The 23,975-nt window shown below is 48.1% G+C and overlaps 1 protein-coding gene across 1 annotated transcript in view; it reads left to right on the top strand.

Moving 5' to 3' along the window:
- SLC39A11 (solute carrier family 39 member 11) overlaps nt 1-23,975 on the top strand; it is a 550,060-nt gene that overhangs the window by 112,007 nt on the left and 414,078 nt on the right. Inside the window, exon 4 of the mRNA XM_075350678.1 lies at nt 3,741-3,890. Within this exon, the coding sequence (XP_075206793.1) occupies nt 3,741-3,890 (150 nt within the window). The remainder of the gene's footprint in view (nt 1-3,740; nt 3,891-23,975) is intronic.

The following is a 23,975-nucleotide window of genomic DNA, read 5'->3' as shown; positions in this document are numbered from 1 at the left end:
GACACACAGTGCTCCACAAACAACGCAACACACGCAACACACATACAACACCGCTCTCACTCCCCGTCACACCCAGACAACACCCAGAACATGTACAGCGCCCTACACAAACACTTGGTAACTACACACAACAACATCTATATACATATATATATATATATATATATATATATATATATATATATATATATATATATATATATATATATATATATATATATATAAAAAACAAAAATCATACATGAACTACACAATACTTAAATTCTAGAATACCCGATGCGTAGAATCGGACCACCTTCTAGTTCAACTAATAATTGTCCTGTGGACAGATTCTTTCCCCTGAGCTGTGGATATCTGCAGCTACTCCACAGTGATCATGGGCCTTTTGGCTGCTTCTCTAATTAGTGCTCTCCTTCTTGGGATTTCCGTTTTGGTGGCCAGCCATATCTTGGTAGGTTTGCAATTGGTTGTTCCATACTGCCTACAGTTTTGGATGATGGATTGAACAGTGCAACGTGAGCTTTTCATAGCTTGGGCGATTTTTTTTTTTTACTAGAACCTAACCCAGCTTTACTCTTCTCTACAACTTTATCCCTGACCTGTCTGGTGTGTTCCTTGGTTTTCATGATGCGCTTTAATCCCCAATGCTCTTAACAAACCTCTTCAGCTGTACATATACTGAGAAGAAAGCGCACGCAGGTGGACTCCATTTACCATTTAGGTGATGTCTAGTGGAAATTGCTCACTTAGGATTTTATTTTGGGGGCTGATTACAAATACACATCACATTTTTCAGATTTATATTTTTAAATAATAAGAAAAACATTTAGGATTTCCTTTACACCTCACAAATACTTGCTACTTAGTGTTGGTAAATCACTTAAAGGAGTTGTCCGACATTAGCTTAACAAAAATTTTTGAGCTTATCTGTGCTGTATTGTCATATAAATCACACCTACATTGTTATTTTTTGTTTTCTAACTTTTGTTCCTCTTGAATTATCCCTTTATTCTCTGCAGCTCTTGTTTACATTCAGATCCAGCAAACATGACCACTTCCTGTGCTGAACCTCAGTCAGAGCTGTCACCACCCACCCCAGTGTCCAGCTGCACCCTCTGCCCGCCCCTTGCACACACATTCCCTGTCAGTATTCTTCCCGAGCACCTGACCTGGTATCACTACAGCATTGCAAATAACAGCCCCACATCGGGCTCTGCACCGCACACATATGTCTCTGCACCGCACACGTATGTCTCTGCACCGCACACGTATGCTCTGCACCGCACACATATGGCTCTGTACCGCACACATATAGCTCTATGAAAATAGGAGAGCTGGAGTCGAAAAAGTGCCAATAAAGTGAATATAATTTTATTAGTTACAATAATGAATGTGCAAACAGCAAGGAAGAGGATAAAATCACAAAGGGGTGTGAGAATGCATAGTCAGGATCAACAAAGTAAGTAATAATCAGGAATGGCTAGTTGGAATAACATAAATAAAGCAGAGGGGGGATGTCAGGGCGAGCATAATGGAAAAATATACATATAAAGTGCATGTGCATAGATGCATGTAATAGCCTGCTCAGACACCCCCAAATGCATTATAAAAACATGGTTCAATCCAATGAATGTTGCAATAAATACAGAAAAAAGTGGCCAATGCGTGTTAAAGTGGCTAGTGCATGATCCCGAGAACGCAAAGAAGAGGCTCCCCCATACCCCACCAACGTACGTTTCGCCTGTATGAGCACCGTGCTCAGATTCGGCTTCCTCAGGGAGGGAGAAGGCAGCGCTGCCTTCTCCCTCCCTGAGGAAGCCGAATCTGAGCACGGTGCTCATACAGGCGAAACGTACGTTGGTGGGGTATGGGGGAGCCTCTTCTTTGCGTTCTCGGGATCATGCACTAGCCACTTTAACACGCATTGGCCACTTTTTTCTGTATTTATTGCAACATTCATTGGATTGAACCATGTTTTTATAATGCATTTGGGGGTGTCTGAGCAGGCTATTACATGCATCTATGCACATGCACTTTATATGTATATTTTTCCATTATGCTCGCCCTGACATCCCCCCTCTGCTTTATTTATGTTATTCCAACTAGCCATTCCTGATTATTACTTACTTTGTTGATCCTGACTATGCATTCTCACACCCCTTTGTGATTTTATCCTCTTCCTTGCTGTTTGCACATTCATTATTGTAACTAATAAAATTATATTCACTTTATTGGCACTTTTTCGACTCCAGCTCTCCTATTTTCATATTGTTAGTTTGAGTCTGTGCAATGGTCTTATTGACCAAACTGGGCTAAAGTCTGCCCAGTATGACTTTTCATACTGCTGTATGGGGGTCCCTATATTTAACACATATAGCTCTGTACCGCACACGCACACATATGGCTCTGCACACGCACACATATGGCTCTGCACACGCACAAATATGGCTCTGCACACGCACACATATAGGGAGTACATACTCACCCGTCCTTGGTCCCCGCCGCTCCTGCACGTTCGTCTGCTGTCTGTGCTCTGGACATATCAGCACAGTAGTGACGTCACCGCTGTGCTGAAGAGAGCACAGACAGCGGGAGGGACAGTGATGAGAAGCAGCGCTGCGCTGCTTCTCATCAGCACTTTAAAATGTACCGGCATCTGTGATCTGCGATGCCGGTACATTTGAATGTGCGATCCTGGGCAGGGGGCCTGGTGCTGGCGCTGACACCACGGCAGCCGCCGCCAGGCCCCTCCCCCAGGTCACGGACCCCAGCAGTGCAGGGGGAGGTTACTGGAGAGTAAAAGAGGTGCGGGGGCATGTGTGGGAGGGTGCAGGGAAGGGGACGGGGACTCCACGCACTGTACCCGCCCAGCAGGGAGGCGACATGCTGTTCCACATTTGCATGTCAACATGGCCCTGCCCATGTTGACATGAAATGACCGGAAGCAGCAAAATCACGGCAGGAGCGGTCACATGACCGCTCTGAGCCGGGGGAGAGGGGCTGACAGCAGGGAAGGTAAGTGGTCTCTATCTACTTACCTGCCCCAATGTAGCCCAATAGGGAAATACAAAAAAAGTCAAAGAAGCCGGATAACCCCTTTAACATATCAATAAAATACATTTAAGTTTGTGGGTGTAATGTGAAAAAATGTGGAAAAGTTCCTGGGGGATTGGAATATTTTTTCAAGGCACCATCCTGCCAGTTGTTTTTCACCTCAGCCATGGCTTCCATAGATAGAAAATCACTACATGCTGACTTTTCTTCAGCTTCAGGACCAATCCAGTTGGAACAACTGATGCTCCTGATTCTGGGAACAATCCCATAGAAAAATGATAAGACCAGATGAAAGGCGTGCTCGGGAGAGTAGAGCAAAACGATTCCTACCGTCCCCAGTAGGCGTCCGGTGCTCACTTTCTGATTTGTAGGCCCCATGATGTTGTGACATGACTCCCTTCATGAGGTCTCGGGGCCGACTAATCAGAAGAGGTGTCCAGGAGGCCGGTGGATTGTAAGAAGTTCGCAGGGCTCTGGTCCGTCACCAAATTCGTTGCTCAGCAAGCTTCAGCAAATCGTTTTGCACAACCCAAGTGGCTGTATACATGAGAATGATGCCCAAGACCTGGACTGGGAGGGAACTTTCTTACAACTTTCTTGGTTGGAGTGTAATTTACTGAAGACTTATAACTATGTTACCAGAATTACTTAATCTTTAAATCATATCTTTGTGTTCTGTCTCCCAGGTCATGCTGGCTGCTTCCTACTGGTCCCTCCTGGCCCCTGCGATAGAGATGTCTAACCAATATGGGAGCTTCGCTTTCCTTCCCGCTGCCGTTGGCTTTTCTTTTGGTGCCGGCTTCGTATATTTTGCCGATAAGCTTCTGCCGGCTCTGGTGAGTACCGCTTATCACATGCAGGATGAAACTTCTTTTTCTTAAAGGGGTTGTCCACTACTTTCATACTGATGGCCTATCCTTAGGATAGGTCATCAATGTCTGATTTCCCAAGGTCCGACTCCCCGCACCCCTGTCGGTCCCAGCGGTGGCAGCAGGCAGCCAGAAATGTCAGTTCTGGCGCTGCTCCGTCCTCTGATAGCGATAGTCTCCGGCCACAGCCGATATCAGAAGACGGAGCAGCGCCAGACCTGAGCATTTCCAGCTGCCTGCTTCCGCCGCTGGGACCGAGAACAGCTGAATGGCAGGGATGTGGGGTGTCAGACCCCGGCTGATCAGACATTAATGACGTACACTAAGTATAGGCTATCAATGTAAAAGTAGTGGACACCCCTTTAACAGATGAAGAGTCTTGTTCTTGACCTTCTAACTTGACATCTTCTCATATATTACATTCGTCTTGGCCTTTGTATGATGCAGATTACACACTGCTGTAAATAGTAGTAGCCTGTATTCTGCTTATGAATTGTCACTATTCTTGCCGTCCATAATACTGGCACCCCAGTGGACCCCTGTAACATCAATGAGGACCATCAGTGACAATTTGGATCTGTCCTACTACAAAGGCGTCACAATGTCATGGCTTCCATCCCTGGCATGTACATTTATTAGCTGAGAAGGGAGAATATGATCTCATAACTTGAGTTTTTGAGTTTTTCATGGAATGTAATCATAATGCAAGGCGTCGTTGTAGGACGTGATTACTTTCGCAATCCTTCAGCCGTATACCTAGAGATGCTTAATACTATTGCTATTATTAACGTTGACAACATCAAATTTTGCTACGGATAAAGAAATGCTTTGTTTAACGGGATGACAGGTTATTTTTACCATCTTTTTTCCTTCCCCGCTGTGTATTATTAAAGCATCTTCTCAATTGTTTCCTGCCTGGCACCGAACTTCAGCACTCAAGATAACTCGCTGGCAACCATTTTAGCAAGCCATGCAGAAATGAATAACTACAGGTCTTAGGACAGCACAATGCCAGGCAGGTGCGGGAGCGAGGGCAGGGCCGCGGGTACAATTATTATGTGCCATTAATTGGGTGATGGAGCAATTAATCACACTGGCGTCACACAAAAGGTCAAACTCCAGGCTGTCTCATAGACCATTATCTTGTCGTTACCAGGCAGTGAAGACTGGTAATTACGGCCTGCGACCCTCGTGCGTGCTGCTGACACTCGCTGAGGGCAGAGCGGGCATGTGAAATGTTTTAGGGTTGCAACAAGAGATGTTGCTATGTAACCAGGCGAGAGAGGTAGCAGGGCCTTTATCAGAGAAGGGTATGCGCTAACTCTGGATGACAAGTTGTAAGACCCCGGAGGATCGGTTAACACTTCACATTGCCGCGAGATTTGTGTCCACAAATGTGTTGAGCAGTCTGCTTGTATATGAGCCATGTGCATTTCATAAACCTGAGATGAAGGATGACTTCAGGTTACCCTAATCATCCATATTGCATGTATTTTTGTATATATATATATATATAATATATATATACAGTTAGGTCCAGAAATATTTGGACAGTGACACAAGTTTTGTTATTTTAGCTGTTTACAAAAACATGTTCAGAAATACAATTATATATATAATATGGGCTGAAAGTGCACACTCCCAGCTGCAATATGAGAGTTTTCACATCCAAATCGGAGAAAGGGTTTAGGAACCATAGCTCTGTAATGCATAGCCTCCTCTTTTTCAAGGGACCAAAAGTAATTGGACAAGGGACTCTAAGGGCTGCAATTAACTCTGAAGGCGTCTCCCTCGTTAACCTGTAATCAAATCAATGAAGTAGTTAAAAGGTCTGGGGTTGATTACAGGTGTGTGGTTTTGCATTTGGAAGCTGTTGCTGTGACCAGACAACATGCGGTCTAAGGAACTCTCAATTGAGGTGAAGCAGAACATCCTGAGGCTGAAAAAAAAGAAAAAATCCATCAGAGAGATAGCAGACATGCTTGGAGTAGCAAAATCCACAGTCGGGTACATTCTGAGAAAAAAGGAATTGACTGGTGAGCTTGGGAACTCAAAAAGGCCTGGGCGTCCACGGATGACAACAGTGGTGGATGATCGCCGCATACTTTCTTTGGTGAAGAAGAACCCGTTCACAACATCAACTGAAGTCCAGAACACTCTCAGTGAAGTAGGTGTATCTGTCTCTAAGTCAACAGTAAAGAGAAGACTCCATGAAAGTAAATACAAAGGGTTCACATCTAGATGCAAACCATTCATCAATTCCAAAAATAGACAGGCCAGAGTTAAATTTGCTGAAAAACACCTCATGAAGCCAGCTCAGTTCTGGAAAAGTATTCTATGGACAGATGAGACCAAGATCAACCTGTTCCAGAATGATGGGAAGAAAAAAGTTTGGAGAAGAAAGGGAACGGCACATGATCCAAGGCACACCACATCCTCTGTAAAACATGGTGGAGGCAACGTGATGGCATGGGCATGTATGGCTTTCAATGGCACTGGGTCACTTGTGTTTATTGATGACATAACAGCAGACAAGAGTAGCCGGATGAATTCTGAAGTGTACCGGGATATACTTTCAGCCCAGATTCAGCCAAATGCCGCAAAGTTGATCGGACGACGCTTCATAGTACAGATGGACAATGACCCCAAGCATACAGCCAAAGCTACCCAGGAGTTCATGAGTGCAAAAAAGTGGAACCTTCTGCAATGGCCAAGTCAATCACCAGATCTTAACCCAATTGAGCATGCATTTCACTTGCTCAAATCCAGACTTAAGACGGAAAGACCCACAAACAAGCAAGACCTGAAGGCTGCGGCTGTAAAGGCCTGGCAAAGCATTAAGAAGGAGGAAAACCAGCGTTTGGTGATGTCCATGGGTTCCAGACTTAAGGCAGTGATTGCCTCCAAAGGATTCGCAACAAAATATTGAAAATAAAAATATTTTGTTTGGGTTTGGTTTATTTGTCCAATTACTTTTGACCTCCTAAAATGTGGAGTGTTTGTAAAGAAATGTGTACAATTCCTACAATTTCTATCAGATATTTTTGTTCAAACCTTCAAATTAAACGTTACAATCTGCACTTGAATTCTGTTGTAGAGATTTCATTTCAAATCCAATGTGGTGGCATGTAGAGCCCAACTCGCCAAAATTGTGTCACTGTCCAAATATTTCTGGACCTAACTGTATATAAAATATACACATGCATGTGTGTGTGTGGGGTGTGTGTGTGTGTGTGTGTGTGTGTGTGAATATATATATATATAATATACAGTGCCTACAAGTAGTATTCAACCCCCTGCAGATTTAGCTGGTTTACACATTCGGAATTAGCTTGACATTGTGACATTTGGACTGTAGATCAGCCTGGAAGTGTGAAATGCACTGCAGCAAAAAAGAATGTTATTTATTTTTTTATTTTTTTTTTAAATTGTGAAAAGTTTATTCAGAGGGTCATTTAATATTCAACCCCTCAAACCACAAGAATTCTGTTTGGTTCCCCTAAAGTATTAAGAAGTATTTCAGGCACAAAGAACAATGAGCTTCACATGTTTGGATTAATTATCTCTTTTTCCAGCCTTTTCTGACTAATTAAGACCCTCCCCAAACTTGTGAACAGCACTCATACTTGGTCAACATGGGAAAGACAAAGGAGCATTCCAAGGCCATCAGAGACAAGATCGTGGAGGGTCACAAGGCTGGCAAGGGGTACAAAACCCTTTCCAAGGAGTTGGGCCTACCTGTCTCCACTGTTGGGAGCATCATCCGGAAGTGGAAGGCTTATGGAACTACTGTTAGCCTTCCACGGCCTGGACAGCCTTTGAACGTTTCCACCCGTGCCGAGGCCAGGCTTGTCCGAAGAGTCAAGGCTAACCCAAGGACAACAAGGAAGGAGCTCCGGGAAGATCTCATGGCAGTGGGGACATTGGTTTCAGTCAATACCATAAGTAACGTACTCCACCGCAATGGTCTCCGTTCCAGATGAGCCCGTAAGGTACCTTTACTTTCAAAGCGTCATGTCAAGGCTCGTCTACAGTTTGCTCATGATCACTTGGAGGACTCTGAGACAGACTGGTTCAAGGTTCTCTGGTCTGATGAGACCAAGATCAAGATCTTTGGTGCCAACCACACACGTGACGTTTGGAGACTGGATGGCACTGCATACGACCCCAAGAATATCATCCCTACAGTCAAGCATGGTGGTGGCAGCATCATGCTGTGGGGCTGTTTCTCAGCCAAGGGGCCTGGCCATCTGGTCCGCATCCATAGGAAGATGGATAACATGGCCTACCTGGAGATTTTGGCCAAGAACCTGCGCTCCTCCATCAAGGATCTTTTTTTTATAATTCTTTATTTTGAAAGCCAAACTCATAACAGTACAGGGTATCTCCTGTTCCACACAGGACAACGAATATTCATAATGGCAAGTATTAACATTAACAAAGACATGCATAGTATCTGTCTTCGCCCAGACATCACCCTTGGCCCCGTACCTGCTCGAGTCTGACCCAATTTAACCATTTTTTAAACCAACCAAACCAAAAGAAGAGAAAATACGCAGCTGAAAGAGGATAGCATAGCCAATAAAAGGCTAGAAGCGAGAAAAAGAGAGAAGAGAAAAAAAAAAAAAAAGGAGGGGGAGGGGAAAAAAGGGGTTGCGGAGGGGGAAGGAAGGAGGGAAAGGGGGACTGGAATGGGGGGAGTGGTGTTTCTCCGGGGACTCACAACCGCCGCGGAGCGGAAAGCAGTCTAGTGTAATCCGCCGAGTTGGTGAACTCTACCCAAGGGAACCAAGTCCTATGGAACTCGTCCTGACGGTCATTGATAGAGGATGTCAGGTCCTCCATGTACATGAGATCGGTCACTTTAGATACCCACTGTGTCAGTGTGGGGGGGTAGTGGACTTCCAGCCAAGCGGAATACAAGACCTGGCAGCCATGACCAGAAATCTCAGCAAGGAACGCTTGTACTTAGGGGCCGGAAGTTCCGATAACTGTAACAGAAACAGCTCCGGGCCCAATGTAACATTCGAGCCGATCACCAGTCTAATGACCTCCCCCACCTCCGACCAGAACCTCTGTAGAGAAGGACAGGACCAGAAGATATGCACATAGTCTCCCTCACCTGAGCCACATCTCCAACAGCTGGGGTCAGCGGAGGGGAACATCCTATGAAGTCTAGTCGGTACTCTGTACCATCTCGCCAGTAACTTGAAATTGTCCTCCAGCTGTCTGGAACTAATTGAAGTTTTATGCGCCAGCATTAAAATGTTCTTTCTTTGCGAGTCAGATAGCGCGATCCCTAGATCCCTTTCCCACTGCAGTAAGTAGGCCGGGGGGGGCATGTTCCCAGCATCCAATATCAAGTCGTACGTCAGGGAGAGTGAGTGCCGGACAACCCCCTCCCCCAGACACAACTTCTCAAATCTCGTAAGCGGCCCGGCGTACCGAGTGAAGCAGGGAAGGGAACATATGAAGTGCCTTAACTGCATAGCCCTCCATCTCCCCAGTAGATCAGAAGGCAGGAGGTCACTAATAGCTGACAGAGAAGGCCAACCTCCCTCTCCCCCCAAGTGACAGGCTCTGAATCTCCCCTCCAGAACCCAGTTCCGAAAGACAGGGTCCGAGAGGCCAGGACGGAAATCCGGATCGCCTATTATGGGTGACATGGGGGAAGGCACCGGCAAGAGGAGGCGACGGACCTCACCTCTCGAGCAACATTCCAGAGTGGCGCCAATAGTTGGATGAGATCTAAGAGAGGGCGGGGGCAAACTCGAGAGCCAAGGAGCGGCTGGAAGAGGGATGTCCGAGAAGCTCTGTTCAAGGGCGATCCACGGCTTTAGCCTAGCATGTCGACACCAATCCAGGACCCTGACCATGTGTGTAGCCCAATAATACTTTTTCATGTCTGGCGTCCCCAGGCCACCCCTGCTCTTGGGTCTGCACAAAAGAGAGCGGGAAAGTCTCGCCGGCTTATCCGCCCAGATAAATCTGGTGTGTAATGAAGCCAGTTCCTTGAAGAAAGAGCTCGGAATCTTGATCGGCAGGGACTGAAAAAGGTATAGGAGACTTGGCAATATGTTCATCTTCAATATTGCACATCTCCCAAACCAAGTGAAGAGGCCCCTGCCCCAATTTGCACAGTCTGTTCTAATGGGCTGCAGGAGGGGGAGATAATTCAGCTTGTATAATTGACTGTTGTCCGCGGCCAGCTGGACCCCTAGGTACTTCAAAGATTGACCAGCCCACCTAAACCCGAACGCAGATTGTAGAGAGATAACCTGCTCCTGGGGGAGCGATACATTCAGAGCCTCCGATTTTGACATGTTGATTTTGAAATTAGAAAGGAGGGAGTATGTTTCTAGCTCTCTCATAAGATTGGGGAGGGAGACCCGGGGGTTAGTAAGAAAGAAAAGTAAGTCATCAGCGTACGCCGCGATTTTGTAAGTGGAATCAGCGGCTTTGGGGCCAGAGATGTTAATGTTGCTTCTAATTCGACTAAGCAAAGGTTCCAAAGTCAGAATGAAGATCAAGGGCGAGAGAGGGCAGCCCTGCCTGGTACTATTAAGAATGGGGAAACTATCTGAGAAAAGACCGTTCACCCTAACCGCGGCCGAGGGATTACTGTACAATGAGCATATCCATTGAAGCATCATCTTCCCCAGTCCCACCGCCCGCAGAACCTCTTCCATAAATACCCAATTGACTCTGTCGAACGCTTTTTCTGCGTCGGTCGACAGGAGCATCAAAGGTAACCCTTCGGATTTAGCCTTGTGTATTAAGTTCAACGCCTTAGTGGTGTTGTCTCTCGCTTCCCTTCCCATCATGAACCCAGCTTGGTCAGGGTGAACGATCCCCCCCAGCAGAGGAGAGAGTCTGTCTGAGAGAATTTTGGTGAAGAGCTTCAAATCTGTGTTAAGAAGGGAGATGGGTCGGTAGCTGGAACAGGCAGTAGGGTCTTTGCCCGCTTTGGGGATAACAACTATGTTAGCCGCCAGAGAGTCCCTCGGCAAGGGAGCCTTTCCGGAAAGGGAGATATTATTAAAGGCTGAGAGAAATGGGGAGATCAGAAAGGAGTTCATCTTTTTGTAATATAGCAAGGGGAACCCATCTGGGCCGGGGGCCTTACCCGAGGGGGAGTTTTTAATCGCTGCCCAGTACTCTTCCTCCGAGATAGGTCTTTCCAAAGCGGCCGCGTCCTCGGGTTTGAGATGTTTCAAGCCTGAGTCCGAAATGTACTTCCGGATCCGTTGGCGCAATTCCGTCCTGGCCCTCTCGGACCGTCCCTCATCTATTGAGTAGAGGGAGGAGTAAAAATCTTTAAAAGCGGAGGCGATATCCTTCGGTAAGGTGGCCCACTTATCCCCTGAGGTTTGTACTCTGGGGACATAGACTCTCGCTCGTTGTGCCCGCAAGGCTCTAGCCAGGGTCCTGCCACTTTTATTGCCAAATTCGTAAAAGTGTCTCCTACACTTAGCCAGAGCTCCCTTAGCCTTATGGTATAATAAAGACCGCAGTTCCTCCTTCTTCCTAGCCAGGTTGGCCCCCACTTCCCCGTCCAAAGACCCCTTATGTGCCGCTTCCAACTCTCTTATGTCTGCCAGGAGAGATGTAACCGCTGCCTCCCGTTCCCTTTTCAACCGGGCCCCATGTTTGATGAACAGTCCCCTCACTACGCATTTATGAGCTTCCCACACAATGTTGGGAGACATCTCCACCCCCACATTCTGATCAAAGTATTCAGTCGCGGCCTCCCTCACTTCCTGCATTGTCACGGGATCATTAAGTAGTGAGGTGTTCAGGATCCACTGACCCTTCCTCTCGATGGGACCGCCGAGAGACAGAGTGATTGTAATCAGGGCGTGATCCGAGAATGATATGCACTCGATCGAAGCATCCATCAGAGAATGTAAGTCCCCATGCTTGAGGAAGAAGAGGTCCAACTTGGAGTAACAGTTATGGACAGCAGAATAAAAGGAGAAATCTTTGTCTGATGGATGCATCAACCGCCAGGTGTCCACCAGTTGGTGGTCATGTAGTCCCCGTCTCATCCGCCGCAACGTCGAGTGTGGCAGGCTGGACACCCCTTTTGAACTGTCTCTCGCCGGCTCCAGCGCAACATTAAAGTCCCCCCCCGAGAACCAAAGTGCCCTCCGTGAATTCCTCTATCTGCTCAAGGTATCGCAGCAAGGAGGGGCATTGACCCGCATTAGGTAGGTAGACTGCCACAAATGTGAATGTCTGAGTTGCGGCACGACCCTTGAGCATCAGAAGCCTTCCCTGATCGTCTGACCTAGAATCTAGCAGTTCCCAAGGGAGCATGCTAGCTAGTATGATGCTCGTGCCCCGAGATCTGGAATCAGGTGAGGGTGAGTGATGCACCACGGAGTACCTTCTGTCCGAAAGTTTATAGGGTTTGGCTTCACAATAGTGTGTTTCCTGGAGAAAAGCGACCTGTACTCGATTTTTCCACAGTAAGTTCAACAGGATAGACCGCTTCTCCGGACTATGCAGGCCCTTAACAGTTAGGGAGCCCACCCGTAATGTAGCCTGCCTCTGCCCCGCCATTCTCAGTCACGAGATCCCAGAGAAACAATCGGGGTGGGAGAGAAGAGGCGAGATTGTGGGGAAGGGGAGGAGGTCAGAGGGTAAGGGAAGAGGGGAAAAGGAATGCTAAGGAGAGAGGAAGGAGTAGGGAACCTTTAAAAGGAGAAGGTAAGAGAGGAGAAAAAGATCAGAGAAGAGCGCAGGAAAGTGGAATAGCAGCAAGGCTGCTGCACGCAGTACCGGGAACCAGCCTACGGACTGCTCAAGAAAATATAGGGACAAGAACAGACCAGAGCGCTGGCCCGCGTCCCGCGTATTGGTACTAATTGACCCCATGCCCCACCCAACCAGGGAGGGACATCCAACTATCCTCCCCCAAACCCCCCCACCCAGGATGACCAAAATAATAGGAAACATACCCCCCCACCCCCAAGACATTTTCATGAAAATGAAATTTTTCGTTTAGTTAAGGCAATACGCTGAGTTCATGTGTATGAGTCAATAACAAACTGTAACCGAACCACCTGGTTTCTAGATTGGGACACTTGCGTTGGGGACGAGGAGGTATGGGCGACTCCCCCAACTCCCATCTCCTCAGCTCCGACTCACCCCACCAACCCCTCCTCCGGTGCTCGTCTCCAACCCTTTAAGTCCCGCTGTGTGCCTTGCTCCTCAAGTCTCCTCTCCCTGGGTGTGGTGGGCCGCACTCCTCCTCCTCCGCCGCCCCAATGGTGCCTGGGGTTCCCACTCCAGCCAATCCGGAATCGGGCGGTCTGGTATCCCAAGGAAAGCATAGAGATCCGAGAGCTCAGAGTGCCTCCTTAACAGGAACATAGAGTCCCCCTTGCGTACAATCAAGTGAAAGGGGTGACCCCATCTGTAGGAGGCCTGTGATTCTTTGATGCTGAGCAAAAGAGGGTGAAGTAGACGTCGCATGTATAACGTACGGCCAGAGACATCTGGAAAAAGCTTCACCATAACCCCATCCAGCTCCACCGGGCCATGTGACCAAGCCCCCTGTAGGATCCTCTCTCTGTCTCCGTAGTAGTGCAAGCGACACAACACGTCTCTAGAGGAGGAGGCAGATCTGGGGCCCGGCCTTGCGACTCTGTGAATTCTATCAAATAAATAGGTAGCCTCCGGGGGTCGGTCGGTAACCCGGTTGAAGATGGCTAGAACATTAGTGCGCAGAAGATCTTTGGACCAGTCCTCAGGAATTCCCTTCAGCCTGATGTTGTTTCTTCTGCTTCTGTTCTCTTGATCATCTAATAATAGGGCAAGATCTCTAACACGGGCATTAGAAGACTCACAGTCTCTTTCAATCCTCTCCATTCTGCTCTCCAAAGACTCCTGAGCCTGTTCCGTAGCCTCAATTCTATCCTCCAGCACAACCATTTCCTCCCTCAGAGTGGATAGCGCCATCTGTTGGGAAGATTCGATTCTGGCTATCACATCCTCCAGGTCTTTTTTGCTGGGGAGGGCCAGGATGAGCCTCCTCAGGGCTTGCATGTCCTGTGGAGGGCCAGAGGGCGGGCTGTGTGATAGGGACCGGGATTCTGTGTGCCCCGAGGGTGGAAGGGTGCTCTGCGTGCAGAGTATGGCAGGCATCCCCAGATCCACTGCTCCCTCCATGCTCTGAGTCCCTGCTCCATCTACAGCTGCACGCTGTGAGGCAGACTGAGCTGCTCCCCCTCCCCTCCAGCTCTCCATGTCTGGGCCCGCTCCCTCCGGACACACCGCCGACTCTGTCTCCCCCTGCTCACCCGTGCTGTTCTTGGCTGTTGCTTCACGAGCTGAGTGGGAGAGCCGAGCAGCCCCTGGGGGATCCCCAGTCGGAGAACGCCGCAGGCCAGCCGGCGCCATCTTGCTCCGGGCCGACATTGAGGTCTCGGGTCCCGCCGCCGACAGGAACTTTGTGAGGCTTCCCTGTGGCCTCAGGCTTGCCGCCGGGGAGGTAGGAGCGGGTCCGGCACCCGGTTTCTTCTTTGGGGCCATCCCGGGTGAGTGGGGTCCGCGGTAAACACCGTTGCTTGTCTGCGGGCGCGGGAGCTCTGTGTACCAGCGTCCTCACGCCGCCATGTCCAGGACACGCCCCCCCATCAAGGATCTTAAGATGGGTCGTCATTTCATCTTCCAACAAGACAACAACCCAAAGCACACAGCCAAGAAAACCAAGGCCTGGTTCAAGAGGGAAAAAATCCAGGTGTTGCAGTGGCCTAGTCAGTCTTCTGACCTTAACCCAATTGAAAACTTGTGGAAGGAGCTCAAGATTAAAGTCCACATGAGACACCCAAAGAACCTAGATAACTTGGAGAAGATCTGCATGGAGGAGTGGGCCAAGATAACTCCAGAGACCTGTGCCGGCCTGATCAGGTCTTATAAAAGACGATTATTAGCTGTAATTGCAAACAAGGGTTATTCCACAAAATATTAAACCTAGGGGTTGAATAATAATTGACCCACACTTTTATGTTGAAAATGTATTAAAATTTAACTGAGCAACATAACTTGTTGGTTTGTAAGATTTATGCATCTGTTAATAAATCCTGCTCCTGTTTGAAGTTTGCAGGCTCTAACTTATTTGCATCTTATCAAACCAGCTAAATCTGCAGGGGGTTGAATACTACTTGTAGGCACTGTATATATATATAAAATATATATATATATATATATATATATATATATATATATCCACACATACACAAATAGATACAGCTTTTTGGATATCAGAAGATTTCCTCACTAGCTTTGCCTGTTTGTAAGGCAACTGATTGCAGTAGGAAGTTCTCTCCCCTCTCTTTTATTTTCTGTCTTGTGCCTAGCTGTAGTTCAACTCTTTCCAGCAGAATCATTCCTCCTCCTCTTGTCCTCTTCCTTGCTGTGCTATGTTTGGCTATAAGGCAACCAATTGCGATAGGATCCTCTTTCATCTCGTCTCCACATTACTGTTCTATGCTTGGCTGTAAGACAACTGGTTGCAGCAGGATCCTCCCCCCTCTCTTTTCCTCACTACTGTCCCACTACCTTATGCCTTTTTGTAAGACAACTGGTTACAGCAGGATCCTCTCTTTTCCTTACTGTCTTATGCCTGGCTGTAAGACAACTGATTGTAGCAGAGGAATTTTCTCCCCTCTCTTCTCCATCTTACTGTCTTATGCCTGGCTGTAAAACAACTGATTTCAGCATAATCCTCTCCCCTCTCTTCTCCTCCTTACTGTCCTATGTCTGGCTGTAAGACAACTGATTATAGCAGGATCCTCTCCCCTTTCTTCTCCTCTTTACTGTCCTATGTCTGGCTGTAAGACAACTGATTATAGCAGGATCCTCTCCCCTTTCTTCTCCTCCTTACTGTCCTATGTCTGGCTGTAAGACAACAGATTATAGCAGGATCCTCTCCCCTTTTTTCTCCTCCTTAGGGTAAGTTCATACAGTGCGTTTATCGCGGCGTTTTTGCGCAGTTTTCGGGTGCGTTTTTTCTCAGAAAACTGCATGACTTTGCTTCCCCAGCAAAGTCTATGAGTTTTCATTTTTGCTGTCTGCACACAGCGTTTTTTTTCAGCTGCGTTTTTGTGGTGCCACAAAAACGCAGCATGTCAATTATTCCCGCATTTTTCACTGCGCTTTTCATCCATTGAGTGCAATGGGATGTTGAAAGACACAATGAGAAACGCAAATAGGTGCGTTTTGGTGCGTTTCTAAGACCAAAAACGCAGCTATAAACGCAGGAGGTGGGTAGTAAAGTGACATGTACAGGAAGAGGATTCCTTCTGTCAGTAAACACAGAAGCGTGAATCCTCCCGGTACCATCACCGCCGCTTCCACCTCCAGTCCTGTGCATGTATGCTGCCGTGCGGCGTCATGTACGGGCAGGAGGTGGAAGCGGCTGCGAAAACAAAAGTGAACAGTAGAAAAAAAAAAGTCATACTCACCTGTCTGCAGACTCCCGGTGCCATGCCCGCTCCCATCTCCTCTCACGGTACCGCCGCTCCGGGTGTGTGCAGTCTCCCCGGGTACGTATGCCTGCAGGATGCAGGACCTGGCGATGGATCACCTGATGCAGTCACCTGACTAATCAGCTGATCGTAAGTCTTGGGGTGACGCCAGCGGCCGGCCGGTTTAACCTATCAGCGGATGCGTCAGGAGACTTCATCCCTGATTACCGGCAGCTCCTGCAGTGATCATCGGACGGGATCAGACTCCGCTCCAGGAGCTGCCGGTAATCAGCACATAAGTGAGTATTTTTTTTTTTTTTTTGCACCGATGCATCTGCTGATTGTATAAACAGTTTTTATGCAATCAGCTGATGTGTGATGTGATTCAGGCACTTGAAGCTGACACATCATCTGATCGCTTTGCCTTCCAGCAAACCGATCAGATGATATTGGATCCGGATTGGACGGCGCGGGACCCTTGACCCAGGATTACTGCGGAGGGGGGTTCTTTATTTCAATAAAGATGGAGTCACTAATTGTGTTGTGTTTTATTTCTAATAAAAATATTTTTCTGTGTGTTGTGTTTTTTTTATCTTTACTAGAAATTCATGTTGGCCATGCCTAATATTGGCGTGACACCATGAATTTCGGGCTTAGGGCCAGGTGATAATATACAGCTAGCTCTAACCCCATTATTACCTAGTGAGCCACCCGGCATCAGGGCAGCTGGAAGAGTTGGATACAGCGCCAGAAGATGGCGCTTCTATGAAAGCGCCATTTTTTGAGGTGGCTGCGGACTGCAATTCGCAACGGGGTGCCCAGAAAGCATGGGCACCCTGCACTGTGGATTCCAATCCCCAGCTGCCTAGTTGTACCCGGCTGGACACAAAAATTAGGCGAAGCTCACGTCATTTTTTTTTTTAATATTTCATGAAATTCATGAAATAATTAAAAAAAAAAGGGCTTCTCTATATTTTTGGTCCCCAGCCGGGTACAAATAGGCAGCTGGGTGTTTGGGGCAGCCCGTACCTGCCTGCTGTACCTGGCTAGCATACAAAACTATGGCGGAGCCCACGTCATTTTTTTTGTTTGGGGGGGCAAAGAAATCCTGCATACAGTCCTGGAAGGAGGATGCTGAGCCTTGTAGTTCTACAGCTGCTGTCTGCTCTCCTGCATACACTATTGGATGGAGGATGCTGAGCCTTGTAGGTCTGCTCCCCCTGACTCTCCCTCCAGCATACAGTCCTGGATGGAGCATGCTGAGCCTTGTAGTTCTGCAGCTGCTGTCTGCTCTCCTGCATACACTATTGGATGGAGTATGCTGAGCCTTGTAGTTCTGCAGCTGTCGGCTCTCCTGCATACACTATTGGATGGAGTATGCTGAGCCTTGTAGTTCTGCAGCTGTCGGCTCTCCTGCATACACTAGTGGAGAATGAAGAACATATTGAAGAAGGAAATGACATCAGACCTTTTTTTTTTGTTCTCTGATAACAAACGCATAAAGACGCAGTGAGCAAAAACGCAGCAAAAAATGCACCAAATCGCGGCAAAAACGCGTGCATTTTTTGCCGCGTTTTTTTTGCCGCGGGTGCGTTGTGCAGTTTTTGACGCAAAAAACGCACAAAAACGCAGCGTCAAAAAAATGCAGTGTGTGAACTTAGCCTTAAGCGGGCTTTACACACTGCGATATCGCCCGAATTTTGTCGTTGGGGTCACGGTTTTGGTGACGCACTTCCGCAATCGTTAGCGATATAGCTTTGTGTAACAGCGTTCAGCGATGTAAAATCGTCGCAAAAGCGTGATTTATCGCTAATCGGCTACACGGGTCCTAATTCCCAAAAATCGTTACTTCAGCAGTAACGAGGTTGTTCCTCGTTCCTGCGGCATCACACATCGCTGCGTGTGACGCCGCAGGAGCGAGGAACGTCTCCCTACCTGCCTCCCGGCCGCTATGCGGAAGGAAGGAGGTGGGCGGGATGTTACGTCCCGCTCATCTCCGCCCCTCCGCTGCGATTGGGCGGCGGTTCAGTGACGTCGCTGTGACGCCGCACGGACCGCCCCCTTAGAAAGGAGGCGGTTCGCCGGTCACAGCGACGTCGCCGGACAGGTAAGTATGTGTGACGGCTCTGGGCGATGTTGTGCGGCACGGGCAGCGATATGCCCATGTCGCGCAACAGATGGGGGCGGGTACGCACACTAGCGATATCGGGACCGATATCGCAGTGTGTAAAGTAGCCTTTACTGTCCTATCTCTGGCTGTAAGACAACTGATTATAACAGGATCCTCTCCCCTCTCTTCTCCTCCTTACTGTCCTATGTCTGGCTGTAAGACAACTGATTATAGCAGGATCCTCTCCCCTTTCTTCTCCTCCTTACTGTCCTATGTCTGGCTGTAAGACAACTGATTATAGCAGGATCTTCTCCCCTTTTTTCTCCTCCTTAATGTCCTATGTCTGGCTGTAAGTCAACTGATTATAGCAGGATCCTCTCCTCTTTCTTCTCCTCCTTACTGTCCTATGCCTGGCTGTAAGACAACTGATTGCAGCAGAATCCTCTCCCCTCTCTTCTCCTCCTTACTGTCCTATGCCTGGCTTTAAGACAACTGATTGCAGCAGAATCCTCTCCCCTCTCGTCTCCTTCTTACTGTCCTATGTCTGGCTGTAAGACAACTGATTATAGCAGGATCCTCTCCCCTTTCTTCTCCTCCTTACTGTCCTATGTCTGGCTTTAAGGGTATGTCCGCACGCTGCGTTCTTGATTTGACAAAAAAAAATGCACCCTCTGGCAGACTTTGACAACTGTAAACACTGCATTTGACAAAAAAAAGCATCCAAAACGCATGCGCTTTGGATGCATTTTGCATGCGTTTAGGATGCATTTTTGACAGTGCGGTTCCACGGCGATTCAGCTCTGCGACATCCCTGTTCTGTCACAGCAGCATCATAGAGCATCACGCCCTCTGACAGCAGACAGAGACAGAGCCGCACGATGAGAATGAACTCGGATGAACTTCACTCGACTTCATTGTCATCGCGTTGCTCTGTCTGTGTGTGCTGTCATGAACTCGGATGAAACTCTTAGGTCAGTGCCAGGACACAGGCAGTAGTGCGGGGTCCGCAGCAGTGACGTCAGAGCTGCACCCGAGTTCACTGTCATCGTGCGGCTCTGTCTTTGTGTCGTGGCCTGATTTGCGGTCACAGCTGGAGTCCTCCATCCGAGACCACAAATCACCTGAATGAGGGCACCGCTGATCTCGCTGCTCATTTCAGTCACTCAGGTGATTTGCTGTCAGAGTTGGAGGATCCACCTGTGGCTGCGGGTAACCTGAGTGATGGCACCACTGATCGTGCGACTCACTTCAGTCGGTCCGTGGAGCTCACAGCTAGCGGTCGTGCTCTATGGCCGCTCGCTGTCAGCTTCCGATGTAGCAGAGCTGAAAGCGTCATGGGATCTCGTGTGGATTACGTGAGACCTGGAGGGTTTTTTGGGGATTAATAAAGTGGTGAAAGAGGGTGTGTTTTTTGTCTTTTCTTCCAAATAAAGGATTTTTCGGGTATATGTGTTTATTTACTTTCACTTACAGGTTAATCATGGGGCATGTCTCATAGACGCCTGCCATGATTAACCTAGGAGTTAGTGGCAGCTATGGGCTGTCATTAACTCCTTATTACCCTGATTGGCAATGCACCAGGGCAATTCGGGAAGAGCCGGGTAAAGTCCAGGGACTGTCGCATCTAATGGATGCAGCAATTCCTACTGTCTTATACCTGGCTGTAAGACAACTGATTGCAGCAGGATTCTCTCCCCTCTCTTCTCCTTCTTACTGTCATATGTCTGGTTGTAAGATAACTGATTGCAGCAGGATCCTCTACCCTCTCTTTACCACTCTGTAGTGATTATCTCCTGCTGATAAAACACTGATTGTAGTGAAACATCAGCACACAGCCTAATAAGTGACACATCTCTGGAATCAGTGTCTCTGCTGCTGCATCATGCTACTCCCAGATTAAATGGCAAAAACCTGCTGACAGCTTCCCTTTAAAAAACTGCCTCCTAATCTCTTGTGCTACTACAGAAAGAACAGAGGGGGGAGGATCCTGCTGCAGCAAGTTGTCTTACAGCCAGGTACCATCAGTAAGGAGAAAAAGAGGTCATGCTTGATCTCTTGAGACAGTTTTTCCCAGTTTTATTGCTTGCAAGAGCGGCACACATTGGTCTGGGCGTCTGTTCCTACTGGGTGCTGATGTCCATATTTTCGAGGCGATGGATCCTTTGAGTAATATAGCGGCAATGTTATGGATGACTTTTACAAAGTCTCAGCCCTTTATATTGTGCAGTTGTATAGACAGATGTGTTACTTTTCGGCATTAGTTTATTTCTTAAGTTGTAAAGTGCTACAGGATATGTTGGCGCTATAGCAGATCAGTATCTTATAACACTGCAGTCTCCATAGATATGGTGCCCTTGTTCCTCTGCAGTGAGTGAGGCTTGCTAATCATCTCTTTAGCTCGTGTGATCGATGTAGGGACGGCTCCATCAGTCTTTTCTTGTAGAGACGTGTAAGGACATCGGGCAGACCTGGATCTCCTCTGTTTTCTTTCCTCTTCCAACCCCCCCCCCCCCCCCCCCCCCCCCCCACCCCCACGGAGCCTTTCGCCTTTACTGTCTCTCGCTCTCATTTGAAAGCCGGCCACTGCCAGTCAATGGTTCAATTAACTTCCTTAATGTCTTTGCCGCCGCAGGTGTCTACAACAATCGGCTTTCTCAGCTTCACAAGGGTTAATTGCTGTGTCTCACTAATTGACAGGCGGGGAGCTGCCACGTTATAAAGTGATCCATCACGTGGCGACAGATTGCAGGGACATGTTGGAAGGGGTACGATCGGAGAATGACAGATGATGTGTGGTTTTTATCGGGAACATATCTCAATTGGCAGCAATGAATGGGCCTGGCGGTCCTCTTAAAAGGAATCTGTTGTGTGAAAACGCTGTCCATTTGGCAGATAGCCTCTTATTAAGCCTGAGGAGCAAAAATTAATTTTCGCGGTTTAAGAGTCCAGTGGGCGGAGCTTCTCTTTACACCCCATCCCAGCTTTATTAACTTTTTTTTGGAGGCAAACCGTGAAATCAGAAATCCAGCTGCTTTTAGTTTTTAATCATTTCTTTTGGAATCATTTGGAATTTGCAGAGCTGACATGTAAATAGAGCAAAGACTGAGATATGGTATGTGCTCACACTTCTAATAGAAAAGGTGCCCATAGACAGCTACACCTATACTCATGCACTCTCAGTTTGGGAGAGCGTACATGTAAAAGGTGAGTGTGAATAAGCTGGCCTCCTAAAATCCAGGTTCAGGGAAGATTGAGAAGGTAACCAAGCGGATTGGATGATCGACAAGCCCCAGCATATGAACCTTAACCCTGGATCAAACCCACGACCCTATTGCTGCAAAGCAACAATAGATGTGTGAAGCCCCATTACCTTCAGGTCGTCTCCGGGTCTCCAGGGACTTCACGTGCTAGGAATCTTCCTGGAACGGGTAGGTCTGGTAAATTTCTATGGGAATCGTGACACCACTCTCGGTATTTGCGGTCAGTGGGTGACCGCCACTGCAGTTTAGGGAGCGACTGGGGCTGATGGTAGATGCAGTTAGGTGGTGTGGCCTCCTGAGAGTGAGGCTGGCCCCAGGGCTCAGTGTAAGCGTGTAGTACCACAGGTCGCAGAAGAACTCACACTCAGGCAGCAATGTCTTTCAGGGTTTTTTCTCACTTTTTGCTGGTAGAGTGAGACAACCCGAGCGATGCTATGATGAACCAGATGGAACCAGGTATCCTTCAGGCTGATCCAGGGGTGACTGCTGACTCTCCTTCCTATCCCTTCTTGTTTGGGGTGACCCCTGACTTGTAGTACTACGGGAATCACCCAGGGAAGTCGCAACTGCCGTTCTCCCCTTTCTAGCTCGTTTGCTGACAGCGTGGACCAAGTAATTTTGGCTGCTTGCCTTCTGTTACTTATGGGACCCCTCGTTGCTGTTGATGCTGCGGACTCTGTGTGTTCGGTGAGGTACATACAGCACCCTCCTCACCAGCAGGTTTAGCAGGCCAAGTAGATGGGTTCCTGCTCTGGGAACCTGTTTCCCCGTGCGGGCCTGATCTACCAGCAGTACCCTTACTCAGCCACCTCTTCACTACTTCTCTAGATGGTTTTCAGGCGGCACCACTGGGTAGCCGCTCTCCCCTGCCAGCAGCCACTACAGGTGCAGGATCAGACAGTGTCCTGCTCTTCCACTCTACACCTCAGATGCGGCTGCTCCACTCCCACTCCTCTGACTGCCACTGCACAATCCCCGGCTCCAGTCCCACTACCCACCACTAGCTGGGATGCGAGGGCTACGCCCCCTGCCTGGGTCTGCTCAGGGGTTCCCTCTAAGCTGTGTGTGTGATCCTGGTTACTTCGTGTCTGTGTGTCCACGCCCTGGTCAGCCTTTGGGATTACCTGTTTTGTACTCACTCAGTGGTGCCTGACCAGGTCAGGGGCGCCACAGATGTATGCTGTAGATATGCCTGCTTTGGAATTTTGGGGGTCCATTGTGCCTACGGTGGAATTTGAGGTGTGTTCAATGGGAGGAGGATGCTTTTGATGGGATTTTAGAGGGAGTGCGATTCTGTGGGACATCTATGGTGGGATTTTTTGGGGTAGGTGTGCAATGCTAGAGAATGACTGTGAAGGGATTTTTTCCAGTGTATAATGCTGTAGGTATGTATGCGATGGGATTTGCGAGGTGTACAATGCTGGGGGGATGCCTGCAGTGGCATTTTGGTTGGCTGTAATGCTTTGGGGATTCCTGTGGTGAGAGTTTAGGGGGGTGCAATGCTGAGGGGCACACCTGTGGTGAGAATTTGGGGAGTGTGATGTTGGCAGGGATGTCGGTGGTGGGATTTTGGGACTATAATGCTATAAGATGCCTGTGATGGGAGTTTGAGGGTATCCAGTGCTGGTCGTACGCCTGTGTGGGATTTTGGAGATGTACAATGCTGTGCGGATACCAGTGGTGGGATATTGTGGTTATGCTATGCTGGGGGGGCAGCTTGTGGTCAAATCCCCTAAACAGAACATTACATCTTCAGCTGTGTCAGACACAGTAGTGCAGTCTACCACGCGCGTCCTCGGAATCCGACATAGTCCACAATAGAAACCTGAAAAACATAAAAAGAGAGTGGTAAAAAAATAAAAATAAGAGACTCACTTATTCACCAATTTTTTATAAAGTAAAGTTTCCACATTCCATGTTCTCCAGTAGTTCCCACGCTGCTCCTCGATTACCTGGATTAATGTCTATAGAGACTCAGAATGAGACTCCATAGACTTCGAGAAGTAGCCGGTCCCTGCGCACGTTGCACTCTGCTGACCCAGAGAGTGTGATGAGCGATGATGTCAGGAACATCACCGATCATTACTGTGATAAGTTTGGGTCAGTACTGATGGTGTACCATGAGTTATTAGACAAGGGTCCATTGTTTCTCTTGGCAGGATGCAGACTTTTCCCAATAATAATAGTCCCTTCTATCTACACCTCC

The sequence above is a fragment of the Anomaloglossus baeobatrachus genome, chromosome 5, assembly GCF_048569485.1.
Source record: "Anomaloglossus baeobatrachus isolate aAnoBae1 chromosome 5, aAnoBae1.hap1, whole genome shotgun sequence".
Lineage (NCBI taxonomy): Eukaryota > Metazoa > Chordata > Amphibia > Anura > Aromobatidae > Anomaloglossus > Anomaloglossus baeobatrachus.
Note: the sequence above shows the minus strand (reverse complement) of the source record. Positions and strands in the feature narration are given on the sequence as shown.